The 17,258-nt window shown below is 41.9% G+C and overlaps 1 protein-coding gene across 1 annotated transcript; it reads right to left on the reverse strand.

Annotated features, from left to right (window-relative positions):
- Positions 1 to 224: 224 nt before the first annotated feature.
- Positions 225 to 7,625, reverse strand: sys1 (SYS1 golgi trafficking protein). Its single transcript, XM_054785129.1, has 4 exons — positions 7,484 to 7,625; positions 4,412 to 4,646; positions 4,262 to 4,329; positions 225 to 2,020 (listed from the first exon to the last, which is right to left on the reverse strand). The coding sequence occupies exons 2-4, from the start codon at positions 4,589 to 4,591 to the stop codon at positions 1,780 to 1,782; spliced, it is 489 nt and encodes a 162-aa protein (XP_054641104.1). The 5' UTR covers positions 4,592 to 4,646; positions 7,484 to 7,625; the 3' UTR covers positions 225 to 1,779.
- Positions 7,626 to 17,258: the final 9,633 nt, after the last annotated feature.

Consider the following 17,258-nt stretch of genomic DNA (forward strand, 5'->3'; position numbering starts at 1 on the left):
TGGTGAGGTGTTCCGGGCATGCCGAGCGGGAAGAAGGCCCCAGAGCAGACATAGGACACATTGGAGGGATTATGTCTCACAGCTGGTCTAGGAACACCTTGGTGTACTGTCGGTGGAACTGTAAGAGGTGGCCGGAGACTGGGAAGTCTGGACTTCCCTACTGAGACTGCTGTCCCCGCGACCAGGACCCAATTAAGCGATAGAAAATGGAATGGAATTATGACTTCTCATAAAACTACGACTTTATTCTCATTTTTTTTCCTTTTCCATGTGGCCCTGATATTCCTTCACACAAAACTACAACTTAAATCTTGCAAATCAGCAAACAGAATGCAGATGTACCATCAAACCACTTAATTAATTAAGACAAAGTTTAAAAATCTCAAAATATCAATGCTAAAACTGTTCCTGAACTATTTGTGTCACGCATCAAATGAATTTTTGATGTTGCAGCTCCAAAAAGTGTGACAGCATTTTCAGGAACAGGGACGTTGTGTTGTCAGGACACAGCTGGTGGCCGTCACGTTGGCATAATATATGATAACAAGGGGAGAGGGAACTATAACGCTCGCTGTGTAAAATACAAAACTAATTTGGCAAAGGACAATACTTAGCAAGCTCGATTGGACCTAAACCAAGTCTTAGTGTAGAGCTGAAACATGCTACCCTATATTTAAGCTGTTGATCAAAAAATACATGAAAACATTAACTAGCAGACATAGCTTTCTGAAACTTGACAAGTGTGCAAATGAGTGTCTGTTGACTGTAGGAGGGTAAACTGTAACTACAACACCTGCTTCAAATGACGCTAATGTTTGTTTTAAACTCAAACCAGCTTGCAGCCAGATGAAGACATTTAACATAAGTTTGAACGGGTTACTTTCTATAAGCCTAGGTCACAACCGGTTGTACGGGCTCCTACGGTCGGTCCACATGCAAAATAATGCAAGAAACACACAGAAGGTGTGTGTGTGACATGCTGATTTTTGCGCTGTAGACTGGCCGCAGAGGTTCTTTGTCACGTCAAACAAACTCTACGGGCGCATACGTTTTATTTTAGGTTGCAAGACAAACTTATGCATTGCATACGTCTTCTTGCATCGTCCGTACGGCCAACATCGGTCTTTTGTACGTTTTTCTGTTGTCATGTTTGGGCAAAATGTTATAATTTTTCATGTCGCACTTGCGGAGTACTATTTGTGTCGTTCACCACACGTACGTAATTAGTGCGGCCAACGCACATTCAGATATTTGATACATCCTCTATGCGTGTCAAGATGTTACTCCTTCATGGTCACCACAACTACGTTCTTCACGAACAAAAAAACTAACAAAAATGCAGCAATTTGGTAAACACCAAAATCGCACAGCCAAAAAAAATTGTACGTCCAGTTGTGACCTAGGCTATAGGAATAATATCTTAAACCTTGATGAGGGGCTCATATATACTGTATATCACTGTACTGAATCCTGAGGGAAAAGAACAAGAAATTAAATGTAGCAGTTCACATAAAGTTCAGAAAAGAGAGGCAGCCAACATCCTCTCAGATAAGAATTAAAGTGTGTGTGTTAATATGCTGCAGAGATAAAACCTGTCATGGTTAAATAGGCAGTTGGTAATAAATAGGCCAGTGCATCTGATGCAAGCAGATACAACAATCCAGTCCATCACATGTGCCATGTTCACTTTTTTTGAGCAGAGGAAAATGATCCTCCTGTGAGAAATGTTCCTTTGGAGTCAACTGTCCATTAGCAGCATGTGTCCCAAAAACATAGAATTCAAAGATTAGACTTGGGTCCGGAATTGACCGGGATGGCCCTGAGCTCAGTCCGCATGCACAAGTACTCTCCGATTACCGCCATCAACGCCATGCAGGCCACATTGACGAGCCACCAGGACAGGGAGGAGGGAAGATGAGAATTATAAATCCAACAGCCAATTAAATGGAAGAAGTGCACAGTGACGGTGAAGTCCAGGCACTGTTTCCCTCGGCGGATGAAGAACCACAGGCCGAGAGCACTACAGCAGTGATACATGGAAAAATGCACAGAAATACACAATCAAGTATTATCACAATTACTTCGTACACCACTGCAATGCATTTCATATGAAAGAAATCAACATGTGATTTAAGTGTAGACTTGTAGACAGAAAAAGCCTGTTAGTCTGCTAAACCTGGATTAAGCTTCTACGTAGTCACTACACCGTCCCCTCTGACGCGGTCGTGATCCTTTTATAGCTCTTCGTCTGAGTCAAGCAATCTTGGCAAAAAGTACATTTAAAATATAGGGGGCGAATTCATGTACTGTGAATTAATGTATTGTAATTGATGCGAAACGGATGGTGTAGGATTGAATAAGCTTTGCTTCTTCCTTCTCCTTTTGGACATGGAATTGTGACATATGACGTATTACAATGGAACTTGTATGCATGTTCAAAAGAAATTAAACCATAATCATAAACAAGCATGTGACCGAAACGCTAGGGGCAGTGTTTTCTAGAGTCAACTCAGTGAACAACCATGACACTCTACTATTTAGTTTGTCAGCCTCCTTCATCGCTAGTGAACAATGGCAATTAAAGAGAGAAGGAGAAGGTGGATGGAACTGGAAGTAATCAATGTGTTATCACGGTCACTTTTATTGCAAATGTTGATCCAAAAATCAGAGGAGAAGGTGTATGCGAAAGTGAGCTATACACACACTCTGAACAAGTTTACACACAATAATGTATGAAAAGCCAACCAATCACAGCCCTTAGCAGTCCATGTCGCAGCAACATGGGGTTCGATTTTTTTTTTTTTTTTTTTTTTTTTTTTTAGGTGGATGGCAGCCTACGCAGGAGGGCGAGGAGTGAGTCTAGGTGGTGTATGCTCGCTCTGAGGCAAGTCAGGCTTCATTCAGTCATACCCAAATTCTGAGTTTCCTCCCTGAAGATGCTTTGCCAGGCCTTCACTGAGTTACTGTGCAGTGACCCTGTTCCATTAGCAGCCAATGGTATGGTATTACCCTAACATGCAGTGTGACTGTTTGTCCACTGATTTTCCGTTTTTTGTGACACTGCTCGATGTGAACATATTTTAGGTAAGACATTGGAAAATGCAATAACGGTATATTTTTGTCTGTTTTCAGCGTCTAGTCCATATTAGACATGGTCCACTTTGGAAAGGCACTAGGCTAAGACTACTCAAATCTGAACTGGATTAGTATACAGACCTTGAAGGTTCATAAAAACACCGTTTTTGATTTGTTAAACCTTTATTCAGAATTGATGGTGGACAGGAAATGACGTTGGGGGTTCAGAGTTGAGTTTTAGCTTGTTGTGGGCTATGGACGCAACAGTAACCCGTGTTATTATCTTTATTATTTTGCTATTATTATTCTGCCTGTTGAGAGATCATTTAAACCTGCAATACAAGCTGGGCGTGCAAGTCTGGTGTTTCCGTGGTGGTCTCACCGAACAATTACTGACACCTAGTGACCAATGTAGAATACTACATTGACAAGTTGTGGTCTTAATGGCTTATATTCTTATTTGTATTTTAGTTCATTTAGCCATGTTTATGCATGAGAATGCTTAAATTAAAAATATTTAATATATAAAATATTTAAAATATTTATAATGTGATTAAATATGCATATTTTCTGACTAATACCAGGCTGTAGTCAACCACAAAACAATTAATGTTTGAAAAACCGAACCATGATGTAGTGAGGGAAGACTGTATTTTAGTTTATTTGGTAATTTTTATGCTTGAAAATGCTTAATTTAGGCCACAAATACGTAAAATGTAAACATTCATATTTTTTTTTACTAATAATAGACCATAGTCAACTACAAAAAAGCAATTATTTATTCATTTCTTTTGCAAAACCATGATAGAGTGAAGCCGCAAAATTTGAAGCGTGACATGGCGAGGGACGACTGCACTTGATTAATCAACAAAACACAAATCGTTAGATGCAGTCCTAGCCGACATCAGCTCAACTTTTATCTGGTTCATTTTTTTTTCAAGTAACAAGGTAATGGACACCCCAAATTAAACTGTTGTGAATTGTCCAAATAATTTTTAGCACCAAAAAATGGGGGTACTTGGCTGTTCTCCCTAAACAGTAAAAAGCAGACCATCTGCACTTCAATCACATCTTCAAATTCCATGTGGTGGTATACAAAAGCAAACAAAACATAAACATCTGTCATTGTCCAAACACTAACAATTATAGTCTTGTTAAATATTACATTCTCTTTCTCAAGCCTTACCAGGTAAGAGAGTTCAAAACAAAGGCCATCATTGAGAGTCTCCCCTGCATTGTTGCAAAACCCAGGACCTGATTAAGGTATAAAAAAAAGTGTCACAGTGCAAAGAAACAAACAAAGAAACGTTTAAAAAAAAAATCATAAAAAACTTACTTCATAGCTGAAAATCTGGTCAAGCGAGCGATGTGTTTCCACCAGACTGTCTACTCCTGCCAACCACAAGCCCAGAAAGCTGTAGTAGATACACTGCATCAACACTATCTGACACACAATCAGGATGGGGTCCCAGATGTAACTACGGAAGTGACTGCTCATTGTGGACTGAAAGTGCATGTGCAGGTCCAAAGGATGCTTTCAGCTGGCCATCCACAGAGTAGTATCTCAATATCTGGAAAACAAACACATGGTTGCAAATACAGAAACTAATACTTTTGGGTTGTTTTTTTTTAAAATAAATTCTAAATATTCATTGATTTTAAATGTCATTGAACACAGATTAATTGATGTTTTCAGAGGGGCAGGAGTGATTCGTTTAGCAGCAAAGGTAGTCCTTGTTTATCTTTCAACTATAGTCATCAGTCAAGTACAGTGGTGTAAAAAATTGTTTGCCCCCTTCCTGATTTTTATTTTGTTTGTCACACTTAAATGTTTCAGATCATCAAACAAATTTAAATATTAGTCAATGACAAAACAACTGAACACACAAAAAAAAAATCACCAAAAAAAAAATCCAAACCTACATGGCCCTGTGTGGAAAAACTGATTGCTCCCCTCCATTAAAATGGAACTGTGGTTTATTGAACCTGAGTTCAATTTCTCTTGCCACACCCAGGTCACACCAAACAAGAAATCACTTAAATAGGACCTGCCTGACAAAGTGAAATAGACCAAAAGACCCATCAGAACAAATGAGAAAGAAAGTGTAAGCTATTAATTGAGTGAGTAATTACAAGTAGTTTATAGAAATAATGCTTTATTAAACAATTAGCTGAGTAGATGAACAGCTGTTTAAGTGTGCCAAAGGTTAAACAGAAATAGTGAGGTGCTCACACGTAGTGAAGGACAGTCAGTACCAGCAGCCAGATAAGGGCACAAACAAGTCAGTAAGCCTTGAGATAGACTGGGAAGTATGTGATGTTTATGCTACAAAAGTATCAACAACTCAACGACTCTCACCTGCTGGCGTCACACAACTTTGTCAAGGAATCCGGGAGAAACTTATCTGGAGACTGGTGCCAATGGTCTGAGGAAAACAATTCTAAAAAGGCGGAAAGGGGAAGAGTTGGGACCCTCTCTCATTCAGCTGGTGTGGAGGACCAGGGGACCGGTGGATGAGACGGGGCACGGAGCTCTGGAAACTTAACCTATTCTGTCTGACTTATTCTCAATACAATTCTTAAACCTAATTTGGTGTGTGAGTCTTCTTTCCTTCTCATAACTGGAGATTAACAAACATGTAAGGGGGAGGTGAAATTGGCTTAATTAATTTTCTAAAGTGGTCCTTTGACCTTTAGTAGGTTGTGGAGAATTTCATCTCCAACAAAAGTAATTGTGATCTATCAGTCTGGAAAAGGTTATAAGGACATTTCTAAAGCTTTGGGACTCCAGCGAACCACAGTGAGAACCATTATCCACAAATGCTGAAAACATGGAACAGTGGTGAACTTTCCCAGGAGTGGCCGGCCAACCAAAATTACCCCAAGAGCGCATACTCATCCAAGAGGTTACAAAAGACCCATAACAACATCTAAAGAACTGCAGGCCTCACTTGCCTCAGTTAAGGTCAGGGTTCATAACTCCACCATAAGAAACACACTGGGCAAAAATGACCTGCATGGCAGAGTTCCAAGACAAAAATCACTGCTGAACAAAAACAACATTAAGGTTCGTGTCAATTTTGCCAGAAAACATATTGATGATCCCCAAGACCGTTGGGAAAATACTCTGTGATCCAAAACACACCAGCAAGTCCACCTCTGAATGGCTGAAGAATAACAAAATGAAGACTTTGGAGTGGCCTAGTCAAAGTCCTGACCTGAATCCTACTGAGATGCTGTGACATGACCTTAAAAAGGAGGTTCATGCTGGAAAACCCTCCAATGTGGCTGAATTAAAACAATTCTGCAAAGATGAGTGGACCAAAATTCCTCCACAGTGCTGTAAAAGATTGCAATTAATCGCAAACGCTTGATTGCAGTTGTTGCTGCTAAGGGTGGCCCAACCAGTAATTAGGTTTAGGAGGCAATTGCTTTTTCACACAGGGCCATGTCAGTTTGGATTTATTTTATCCCTTAATGATAAAAAAATTTAATTTAAAAACTACTTTTTGTGTTCCGTTGTGTTGTCATTGACTAATATTTAAATTTGTTTGATTATCTGAAACATTTAAGTGTGACAAACATGCAACAAAAAAAAAAGAAATTATGATGAGGGCAAAACCTCTTCACACCACTGTAACTTAGAACAGGAATGTAAACAGGGAAAACCTAGCCCTTAACTCTGGTTGGGTTTTAAGACTTAAAACGTACTGGTAGATGTCCTTTTCAGGTAAGTATTATCTATCGCTGCACAGGCAACAGCATTAGGTACACTTGTACACCATCTAATTAGATCAAATACAAAAGTTGCATCAAACATGATGTCCCTACGATTATATTGTAGACGTCTACAATGCCTTGTGTATAATAATTTGCAGTAGGGTAGGTACAACTGCACAGCATCATGGTGACAAATGTTTTGGTTGTCATAATAATACAACAAAACATATTACTACCTTTCCGAGGACGACAATTAATACAAAGCATTATAAATTAGGTTGCTCAAGTGTACCTAATGTCGAGACGGTGAGTTTATACATTGTTTTCAAGCTAGTGTACATTTTATAGACGTGATTGTAGTTAATAACGTTTAGAGTGTGTGTCAATGGTTTGTATAAACGTCAATCACTAATTACTACGGCCAAACACACAATCAAATGTTAGTTGTTAGCGAATCAGCTAATCAAGACGGTAGCTGGCTAAATGTTTACTAAAACAGGTTGAATAATAACTGACACAGCGTTAAACGCCCTTAAACAAATACGACTGTACGCGCCAAGTGACCACAGGCATTTAATTATGCCTTAACAACACAACAATACGGACTATCACGTCAAGTTAACGGGGCTATTAAATTTGGGAACAGCCGGTATCAATTCAAAAACACAGACAGAAACATGAAACTAACCTGAACATTGAAGTCAGAAAAGGGTGCCGCTTGTAAAAAGAATCCAAGGTGTTTCTTATGTGTGATAAGATACAGGCCCTTGTTCCAACCAGACAAGTCCTATGAAAACATACAAGTCACCACGGTGAACCGGAAAAGTGCTTGAGCCGGAAGAAAAACTTGGCAGCTCGCTACAGGTTTTCAGAATAAAATACTATACTGTCGGAAAGTACATGTTTCCTGATTTATTATTCTCTGCATGACGATTTCCAGAGGAATGACTTAGATTTACATATTGCAACGTCGACGTTTTCGTTTTTGGTTTACGTCAGGTGTTATTATTGTCTTTTTGAAGCAAGTAAATGTTTATTTTGAAGTCACCCCCTTGTTTAAACGCACTTACCGTGTTAACCTTTTGACATTTTGACTACGTTCACACTGCATAGTGTAATGCCCAATTCGGATTTTTTCAAAAATTGATTTTTATGTGGTCGTTCATGTTACCAAAAAATGCGACTTATCAATGTGAACGCAAAGCTTCCAGGAAGTGACGTACATGCGAAAAAGCACAGCGTCACACTCATTTCCGTGTGTTTTTTTTCTTCGTGTGTTTATGGAAGTGAAAATCGCTGCAGTGTGCGTGCTCCACAGAGACAGACGCCGCATCGAGTGGGTTTGTCCACTGCTGCGATATGTCAAGGCTGCGCTGTAAATGAATTGAAGTAAATGTATTTACTTACATAAAGCGCCTTTCCACAAAGAAATTTAAGTTAATACCTCTTGTTTATACATTCACACACGCACTAATATACTTGGGAAACAGTTACGCAAAAAAAAACATTGTATTGTTTTGGGCACTACTTTGTGCTCTATAGCTGATATGTGAATTACTCCTGTATGGGATCAATAAAGCTCTTATCTTAGCCATCTGTACATTGTTTTTGGTGCCTAACTGTTTACAAAGTATATTAGTGTGTGTGTGACACACAAACAAGAGCCATCAAATTAAATTTCTTTGTAGAAAGGTGCTTTAAGTACAAGCTTTAAGCATTTTTGGCAATTTCAATTTCACATTGGAATACATCACATGTTACAATTCACAGTTCCACATGTCCAAAAGGAGTAGGAAAAAGCAAAGCTTATTTAATCTTGCCCCCCATCCGTTTTACATCAGTTGCAATACGTTTGTTCACTTCCTGTATTCCAAATACACTCTCTTCTAGTTGAATACATCGGAAATTGATGAGACTATCAAGTTTCACATTTAGTGAAATTTCTTGTCAGCATAACTACTTTGACAATCCTAATAAATAATATTTAATAGACATGACAAAGTTTGATAATAGGTGAGTAATGACAATGAACTCATAAAAAAGAAGAGTACGTAATAAGTGTGGTAGTGATTAGACATAGCACTGACAAATGATTTTGAACAGAACATAGTTGGATAATGGGTGAGTACTGGCAATGTACTCACAAAAGAATAAAGAGTTAGTAGTGAGTGTAGTAGTGTTTTGACATAACATTATATGTACACAGCGTTTTTTACCTGCACACACGGCAGTGATCATCTAGCTAAAAAACGGATGAAACACTTTGGTTGTATTTCACCTCAGATGGATTCAAACTCTGCCACCGGAAACAATTACTTGAAGGTGAACACAAGGAGAGTTTTAGCAAAAGGCTAGCTTTGACCTACACTTACAAGAATCCAATAAGGTTGTAGGATGAAGACAAGAAAAAACATGAATGGCAAGGCGAGGCTTAATGCTGAAGAACAAATTGGCAACTGCAGGCAGCAGTCACTGGGCCTGTGGTAGCTGTGGTAATTGGCAAGTGGCCTCAGGTGTTTCTTCTGGCTCCGCCCAGGGCGGGGAACAGAAGAATCTGAAACAACAAAAGGAAACAGAGGGAAGCGCAACAAAATAATACACATGATGGAGCATGGACTGTGATGAAAAATGTCGACAGTACCAGCCAAAACCAACTAAATTGTTGGGTGTATTTAGGCAAAAATGTTTTATGGTCTTTATTTTCTTGTGTCGTAAAAATGTTGACTGGCAGGGTGTGGCTGGCAACGAGACACACAGTATATACCTACGCAGTCAAATGTGTAGCACTGTTAAAAACACCAGTGTTCCGAGTGAACAGGATCTTTGACAGGAAGAGCAGGTTACAGCAGATATCGTGGCTATAAAAGGAACCATCGGGATTAAAGCTGAATCTTGAAGCAAAATCCATATGGTAAACTGGATTCAAGCATCTCAGGTAAATACTTTAAAGTAACAGTTTCTGTATTGGTTGTTACAATCAAGTGTTGTTATTAATGCAAATATGCAAATATGGATGTCAAGTTCTTGCTGTATTATGCATATGACTGAGAAAACAGCTAAAACACCTAAGACTTAATGTATTAAGGTTCCAACTGGCAAAATGCAGAGAGGAGAAATATGCAATGAGATCCAAGTGTATCGATAGTTCTGCAATATTATATTGCAAATACTTTAATGTAAAAACATGGTTATTGATATAATAATAGTATTGTTGATCTAAATGCCCTTACGTGCTCAACCGATTAGCTCTGCTAGAAAAAAGTGTGAGATACTCTTCCCCTGTTATACAGAATTTATTTGACCTTATTTGATGTTATGTTCTTATGCAAATTTGGAGCGGCCGGACCGGAGCAGGAGGGGATAGAGATGAAGAGAAAAGTAAACAGTCGGGTGACAAGAGAGGGATAACACAGAGAGAGACAAGAACAACATAAACAACAATTGAAACAACAATAACAAAACAACAGAAACAAACAGGATTACATCACCAAATGTCTGTGACGGCCATAAAGACCATGATAGAGAGGACAAAATAATATCAACAACCACAGTGATAATACTGCATTGAAACTCAAACATATTAGTAATAATAGTAGTAATGAAATGATTAATCATGATAGTGAACAGAATGACAATAACTGTAATGCAAACAATTGTAATAAATATAATAATATTGCTCCTCCCTGAGCTACCACCTTATCGTGGTGGAGGAGTTTGCGTGTCCCGATGATCCTAGGAGCTAAGTTGTCAGGGGTTTCTATGCCCCTGGTAGGGTCACCCACAACAAACAGGTCCTAGGTGAGGGATCAGACAAAGAGTAGCTCAATAGACTTCTATTTTGACAAAAAACATTGGACCACGTTTTCCCTTGCCCGGACGCGGGTCACCGGGGCCCCCCTCTGGAGCCAGGCCTGGAGGAGGGGCACGATGGTGAGCGTCTGGTGGTCGGGCCTACGCCCATGGGGCCCGGCCGGGCACAGCCCGAAGAGACGACATGGGTCCCCCCTCCAATGAGCTCACCACTCATGGGAGGGGCCAAAGGGGTCGGGTGCAGAGTGAGCTGGGTGACAGCCAAAGGCGGGGACCTTGGCGGTCCAATCCTCAGCTACAGAAACTAGCTCTAGGGACATGGAATGTCACCTCTCTGGTAGAGAAAGAGCCTGAGCAGGTGCATGAGGTTGAGAAGTTCCGGCTATATATAGTCGGACTCACCTCAACGCACAGCAAGGGCTCTGGAACCAGTCCTCTTGAGAGGGGTTGGACCTTGTTCCAATCTGGCGTTGCCAGCAGTGAGAGGCGACGGGCAGGGGTGGCAATTCTTGTTGCGCCCCGGCTTGTGGCCGGCATGTTGGAGTTTAACCCGGTGAACGAGAGGGTAGTTTCCCTCCGCCTTCGAGTGGGGGGACGGGTCCTGACTGTTGTTTGTGCTTATGCACCAAACAGCAGTTCAGAATACCCACCTTTTTTGGAGTCTCTAGAGGAAGTACTGGAGAGTACTCCCTCAGGCGATTCCCTTGTTCTGCTGGGGGACTTCAATGCTCACATTGGCAGCGACAGTGAGACCTGAAGAGGCGTGATTGGGAGGAACGGCCCCCCTGATCTGAGCCCGAGCGGTGCTTTGTTATTGGACTTCTGTGCTTGTCACAGATTGTTGATAACAAACACAATGTTCAAGCATAAGGGTGTCCACATGTGCACTTGGCACCAGGACACCCTAGGCCGCACTTCCATGATTGACTTTGTGGTCGTATCATCGGACTTGCGGCCATATGTTTTGGACACTCGGGTTAAGAGAGGGGCGGAGCTGTCAACTGATCACCACCTGGTGGTAAGTTGGCTCCGATGGTGGGGGAGGATGCCGGTCAGACCTGGCAGGCCCAAACGTATTGTGAGGGTCTGCTGGGAACGACTGACAGAGTCTCCTGTCAGAAGGAGTTTCAACTCCCACCTCCGGGAGAGCTTCGACCATGTTCCGAGGGAGGTGGCGGACATTGAGTCTGAATGGGCCATGTTCCGTGCCTCTATTGTCGAGGCAGATGATCGGAGCTGTGGCCGTAAGGTGGTTGGTGCCTGTCGTGGCGGTAATCCCAGAACCCGTTGGTGGACACCAGTGGTGAGGGATGCCGTCAAGATGAAGAAGGAGTCTTGTCGGACCTTTTTGGCTCATGGGACTCCGGAAGCAGCTGACAGGTATCGGCAGGCCAAGCGGTCTGCGGCTCTGGCAGTCGCTGAGGCAAAAACTCGGACATGGGAGGAGTTCGGAGAAGCCATGGAGAACGACTTCCGGGCGGCTTCGAAGAGATTCTGGACCACCATTCGGCGTCTCAGGAGGGGGAAGCAGTGCACTGTCAACACCGTGTATGGTGGGGATGGTGTGCTGCTGACCTCGACTCGGGATGTTGTGGATCGGTGGAAAGAATACTTCGAAGACCTCCTCAATCCCACCGACACGTCTTCCGATGAGGAAGCAGAGCCTGGGGACTCCACGGTGGGCTCTCCTATCTCTGGGGCTGAGGTTGCTGAGGTTGTCAAAAAGCTCCTCGGTGGCAGGGCCCCGGGGGTGGATGAGATCCGCCCGGAGTTCCTTAAGGCAATGGATGCTGTAGGCATGTCTTGGTTGACACGACTCTGCAGCATCGCGTGGCCATTGGGGGCAGTACCTCTGGATTGGCAGACCGGGGTGGTGGTTCCCCTTTTTAAGAAGGGGGACCGGAGGGTGTGTTCCAACTATCGTGGAATCACACTCCTCAGCCTCCCTGGTAAGGTATATTCAGGGGTTCTGCAGAGGAGGATCCGCCGGATAGTTGACTCTCGGATTCAGGAGGAGCAGTGTGGTTTTCGTCCTGGTCGTGGAACTGTGGACCAGCTCTACACTCTCAGCAGGGTCCTTGAGGGTGCATGGGAGTTTTCCCAACCAGTCTACATGTGTTTTGTGGACTTGGAGAAGGCATTCGACCCTGTTCCTCGAGGAATTTTGTGGGGAGTACTCCGGGAGTATGGGGTATCGGACCAGCTAATTCAAGTTGTTCGTTCCCTGTATGACCGGTGTCAGAGTTTGGTTCGCATTGCCGGCAGTAAGTCGGACCAGTTTCCAGTGAGGGTTGGACTCCACCAGGGCTGCCCTTTGTCACCAATTCTGTTCATTATTTTTATGGACAGAATTTCTAGGCGCAGCCAGGACGTTGAGGGGTTCCGGTTTGGTGGCTGCAGGATTGAGTCTCTGCTTTTTGTAGATGATGTGGTCCTGCTGGCTTCATCAAGCCGTGAACTTCAACTTTCACTGGATCGGTTCGCAGCCGATTGCTAAGCGGCCGGGATGAGAATCAGCACCTCCAAGTCCGAGTCCATGGTTCTCGCCCGGAAAAGGGTGGAATGCCATCTCCAGGTCGGGGATGAGATCCTGCCCCAAGTGGAGGAGTTTAGGTACCTTCGGGTCTTATTCACGAGTGAGGGAAGGATGGCATCTGGTCAGGATGCCTCCCGGACGCCTCCCTGGGGAGGTGTTCAGGACAAGTCCGACCGGTAGAAGGCCTTGGGGAAGACCCAGGACACGTTGGAGAGACTATGTTTCCCAACTGGCCTGGGAACGCCTCGGGATCCACCGGGAGGAGCTGGACGAAGTGGCCGGGGAGAGGAAGATCTGGGCCTCTCTGCTTAGGCTGTTGCCCCGCGACCCGATCTCGGATAAGCGGTAGAAGATGGATGGATGGATGGATAATAATATTGCCATTCTGTCTGTTATGCGCCCCTTAGGCTTCGGTAGCTCTTCCTTTCTGTTCCTCACAATACAGTCAGTATTGATTGGTTTGGTTTGGTTAAGTTTATTTGAACATGAAGGTTACAATGCCATACATCTCATGGATCATTCTTTCACAGTTCCACATGTCCAAAAGGAGTAGGAAGAAGCAAAGCTTATTGAAGAGGGAGAGGGAGCAGACAAGAAGGGATTTAATTTATTTTCCTGTCTTCTTCAGGAGACTTTTTTTCTTCAGGAATCCAGAAAACTGCCCACTGTCTTCTTTTGTGCCTACACACCCTTGCATCTACAAATCTGTTACATACATACACATACAAAGGATTACCTGAAAAAGACTGTAGATGATTTACAATCTATACCCATATTCCTTTGGCCGATATAGACATACATTAAATACAGCGTTTTTAACAAAGAATACATCATTTCTGAAAAGATTTACAATCATTACCTGTTTCATTATCTTTTTTCCCTTCAACTCTGTATGGAGAAGCCTTGCAGTGGAAAAGTTCAAGGTTCACTTCATGCCATGAAGCACATTAACCACACCAGTAGCAGTACACAGGTCATTCCTGAATCATTTCCAGAAATTTACACTGAAAATCACCCTGGACTCATTGTGCCTGTAGAAAGTTGTCCAGAGACTTCCTAACTATATCATATTTTATTTTCCTCTTTCCTCGGCTGTCTATTTCTGGGGCAGACTTATAGACCATAATGATTGGGATTCACATGAGAGTGGCAGTACGCTGGCAGCTCATAGGAAAGCAGATGACTCCACATATTGGCCTGTACAAGAAAGTGGGCTGGTTGCATAGAGTAGTAGGTAAGAATATTCTTATAACAGTTCATCATCCTTGCTCACAAGAATTTGCAGGTACACGTGTGGCTTGAGATTTTATCAGGCTTTGCTTGTTGCTGTATTATTTTGTCTTGCTTCTTATTGCAGATGAATTTGGTGAAGGGTGTAGGTGTACACCCTTTGTTGAGGAAGGCCTTGTGTCGACATAACTTTATGCGTGTTAATCTTTTTTTTTTTGGTCTAGACAGGACCCACTACTAAACATTCCAAATGAGTGCGTTAAGCAGTTCAAAGACCTACACTGTGTATGCCGCCTTTCTGCACAGAACACACAACTTTTTGGCCAATTTACAAGCCAAAACAAAGTAAAACTACTGACTTATTGAAGAAACCTGACAATCACATAATGGCAAGAGAACAGAAAGGTGCCAGACCAAAATCATTTTGAAGTGATTCTCAACTTGCTCTCGGGCCTTTGACAGCTCATATTAGGTTGGCCAAGAAATGATCCTCCTATTATCACAAAATTTACCTACTGAGTATTGAATCGGAGCAACTGGACTCGCTTGATTTTCTTGAAGATGTTTCACTTCTCATCCAAGTCCATGTGCAAATGCTCTCAATTCCCCAGATATACGATGTACTGACCACCTTTATAGACATTTTTTGTTGAAATAATTTTGAATTTGTGAATAAAAACGTATTGTTCCTGAAGTTATCATAAAACTTGTTTTGTGCTGGCACACGTGTTATTTTGCACTACCTCAAATTGAAACTACACTGCACTTTTTCATTAAAGGGACTTTCAAAATTACACTACCAGCACTTAGCAAAGGCCTCTGCGCATGTGTGTGTTACTTGGGGCGCAGCTTACATGCTCGAAGCAGGAAGGGGTTGGGATATAATGCTTGCAACACGTTGAGAAGTTAGCGCCCTCTAGGAAGCCGCATAACTGTTGCATTAAAATTTAAAATACATACATTTCATTTATTAAATAAATAACTGAGAGGTTGCAGTTCAAAAATGTCTGCAATTTGGGTCAGTGCCAGTCATTAAAGGGTGATGGTAGATCCCGCAGCCAAACCAGTTGAACATCACTTATATAGTCTGTCTTAGCAACCACATAAACCCACTTTTTAAGTTTTCTGTGGTGGCATCACAAAACAGAAACTCTCCTAACAACCCTCAGTTTGTTAAAGGCTGTCTAAATGTGTTATATTCCTTCCGATACCTCACAAGTTGCATTTTCGTTCCAACAGCCATTCGATGGAGGAGCGGGTCCCGTCCAGCGCCTGTACTGCAAGCCACTCCAACCCGCTGCCTCATGGACGAGCCAGTCAGCATCAAGGCAGGTTTCCTGTCACCGCAGCACCCGGTTACACTGTGTGCACAAATGCGCAGTGAGGATGGTGACCTGTGGGAGGCATTTGGCCACTATAACTCAAGTGCAGATGGCACTGTCAACTGTGAGTCATGCTGAACACATACTGCTAATTTATTATGATTATGATATTTTTTATTATAATTATCAGTGTTGGTTGTAAAGGTGTTAAAAATATTTGCCAGTAACATTTAGTCTAATCTTGTAATTACTAATTTAAATGTACTTACAGTGTTCCCTCACTCACTCCCAGTTCCCCTTTCGTGCACTCACTTTTGCGCAGATTTTTTTGGGTACAATTTTTGTGCTTTTTTGTTTTTGCGTAGGAAAGCTGTTACAGGCCAAGCCTGGCCCTTTTAAGAAACATTGCATTGTGGGAAGTTGAGTGTTGTAGTTCTCACGCCCCCATGCAAACGTCCACCATGTGATGTGGATCAAACCAAAGTAGTAATAAGGGGGCGGGTGCCACTGGGCCTCAGCCTTCAGGTTAATTACAAGGTAACAAAAGGTAAATTACAACAGTAAAAAATACAGTAAAATAATATGTTTATATTATATTATATTAATTATATCGGAGACCAAAAGACTCAAACGTGTTATTTAACAATGAAAATGTAAAATAAAAAGGAGAGACTTGTGAATGGATATGAGTTGGTTTAGCCTGGACTGCTGGTTGGGTGACGGTGGGAGATGACAAAAGTGCCATTAATTTGTTTCAACAAAATATGGAACAAAGAAAGTCAAAGCCATCTGTTGCACAATTTACAAAAAAGAGGAAAGAAGAAGAGAAGAAACTGGTCAAAGATAAAGGCATGGAGCTATAGCATCACTTTATGTGCACCACGTTATGGAATGTATATGATCAAACAAGCTAACGTTGCTTGATGGCTATATGCTAACTGCTGTTCATTTGTTTGAGTTTTTTAATTGCGTAAATGTGGATTTAAGTTAAATGCAATTTAAGGGGAGCTTGTGAAATATTTTGAAGCATCTTTCTGTACTTGGGCGTTACACAAAAAAGGAAGAAAAACACCACTAAAACACAGAACAAGGAGCACACACAGGTGGATGCAGACGATGCAAATGACTCTGATTGAGAAGACATGCTGACTTCGTAGGGGTTGTACTTGAAGGATTTGTGCACTGGAGAAAACATAATTTTCCATTCTATTTGTGTTGTGTTTAATATTTTTTGGCCCATTTATTAATATATTTTGTAGACTTTTGTGGCAACTTTGTCATTCAAGCCAGAACCGCCACTGAGACACAGTCAGAGGAGTGAAACACACGCGAGCCACTTAATTTCTTGTGTCCAACCTAGTAGGTTGATCATTAAAATTCAAACAAGAGAGTTAGTGTTTAAACAAGAGAGAAATGTGATCAAATTTTAATGCCTGTCTGAGAAAAGTGTATAAAGTGTATGGTGAAGGGTTTTACAGCCTTAAAACATATATAATAATTGTAAAAAAGGTAAGTTGGCTACTTCGCGGATTTCACTGATTGCTGGCTATTTTGGGAACCTATCC

Source organism: Dunckerocampus dactyliophorus, chromosome 8, assembly GCF_027744805.1.
Source record: "Dunckerocampus dactyliophorus isolate RoL2022-P2 chromosome 8, RoL_Ddac_1.1, whole genome shotgun sequence".
NCBI lineage: Eukaryota > Metazoa > Chordata > Actinopteri > Syngnathiformes > Syngnathidae > Dunckerocampus > Dunckerocampus dactyliophorus.

What these genes read in the sequence shown, in the direction of transcription:
- sys1 (XM_054785129.1), bottom strand. Translation starts at nt 4,591, where the DNA reads ATGCACTTTCAGTCCACAATGAGCAGTCACTTCCGTAGTTACATCTGG. An exon ending in ACCAGATTTTCAGCTATGAA is followed by an intron (nt 4,330 to 4,411) that starts GTAAGTTTTTTA and finishes TACCTTAATCAG; the next exon opens with GTCCTGGGTTTTGCAACAAT. An exon ending in GTTTTGAACTCTCTTACCTG is followed by an intron (nt 2,021 to 4,261) that starts GTAAGGCTTGAG and finishes TCACTGCTGTAG; the next exon opens with TGCTCTCGGCCTGTGGTTCT.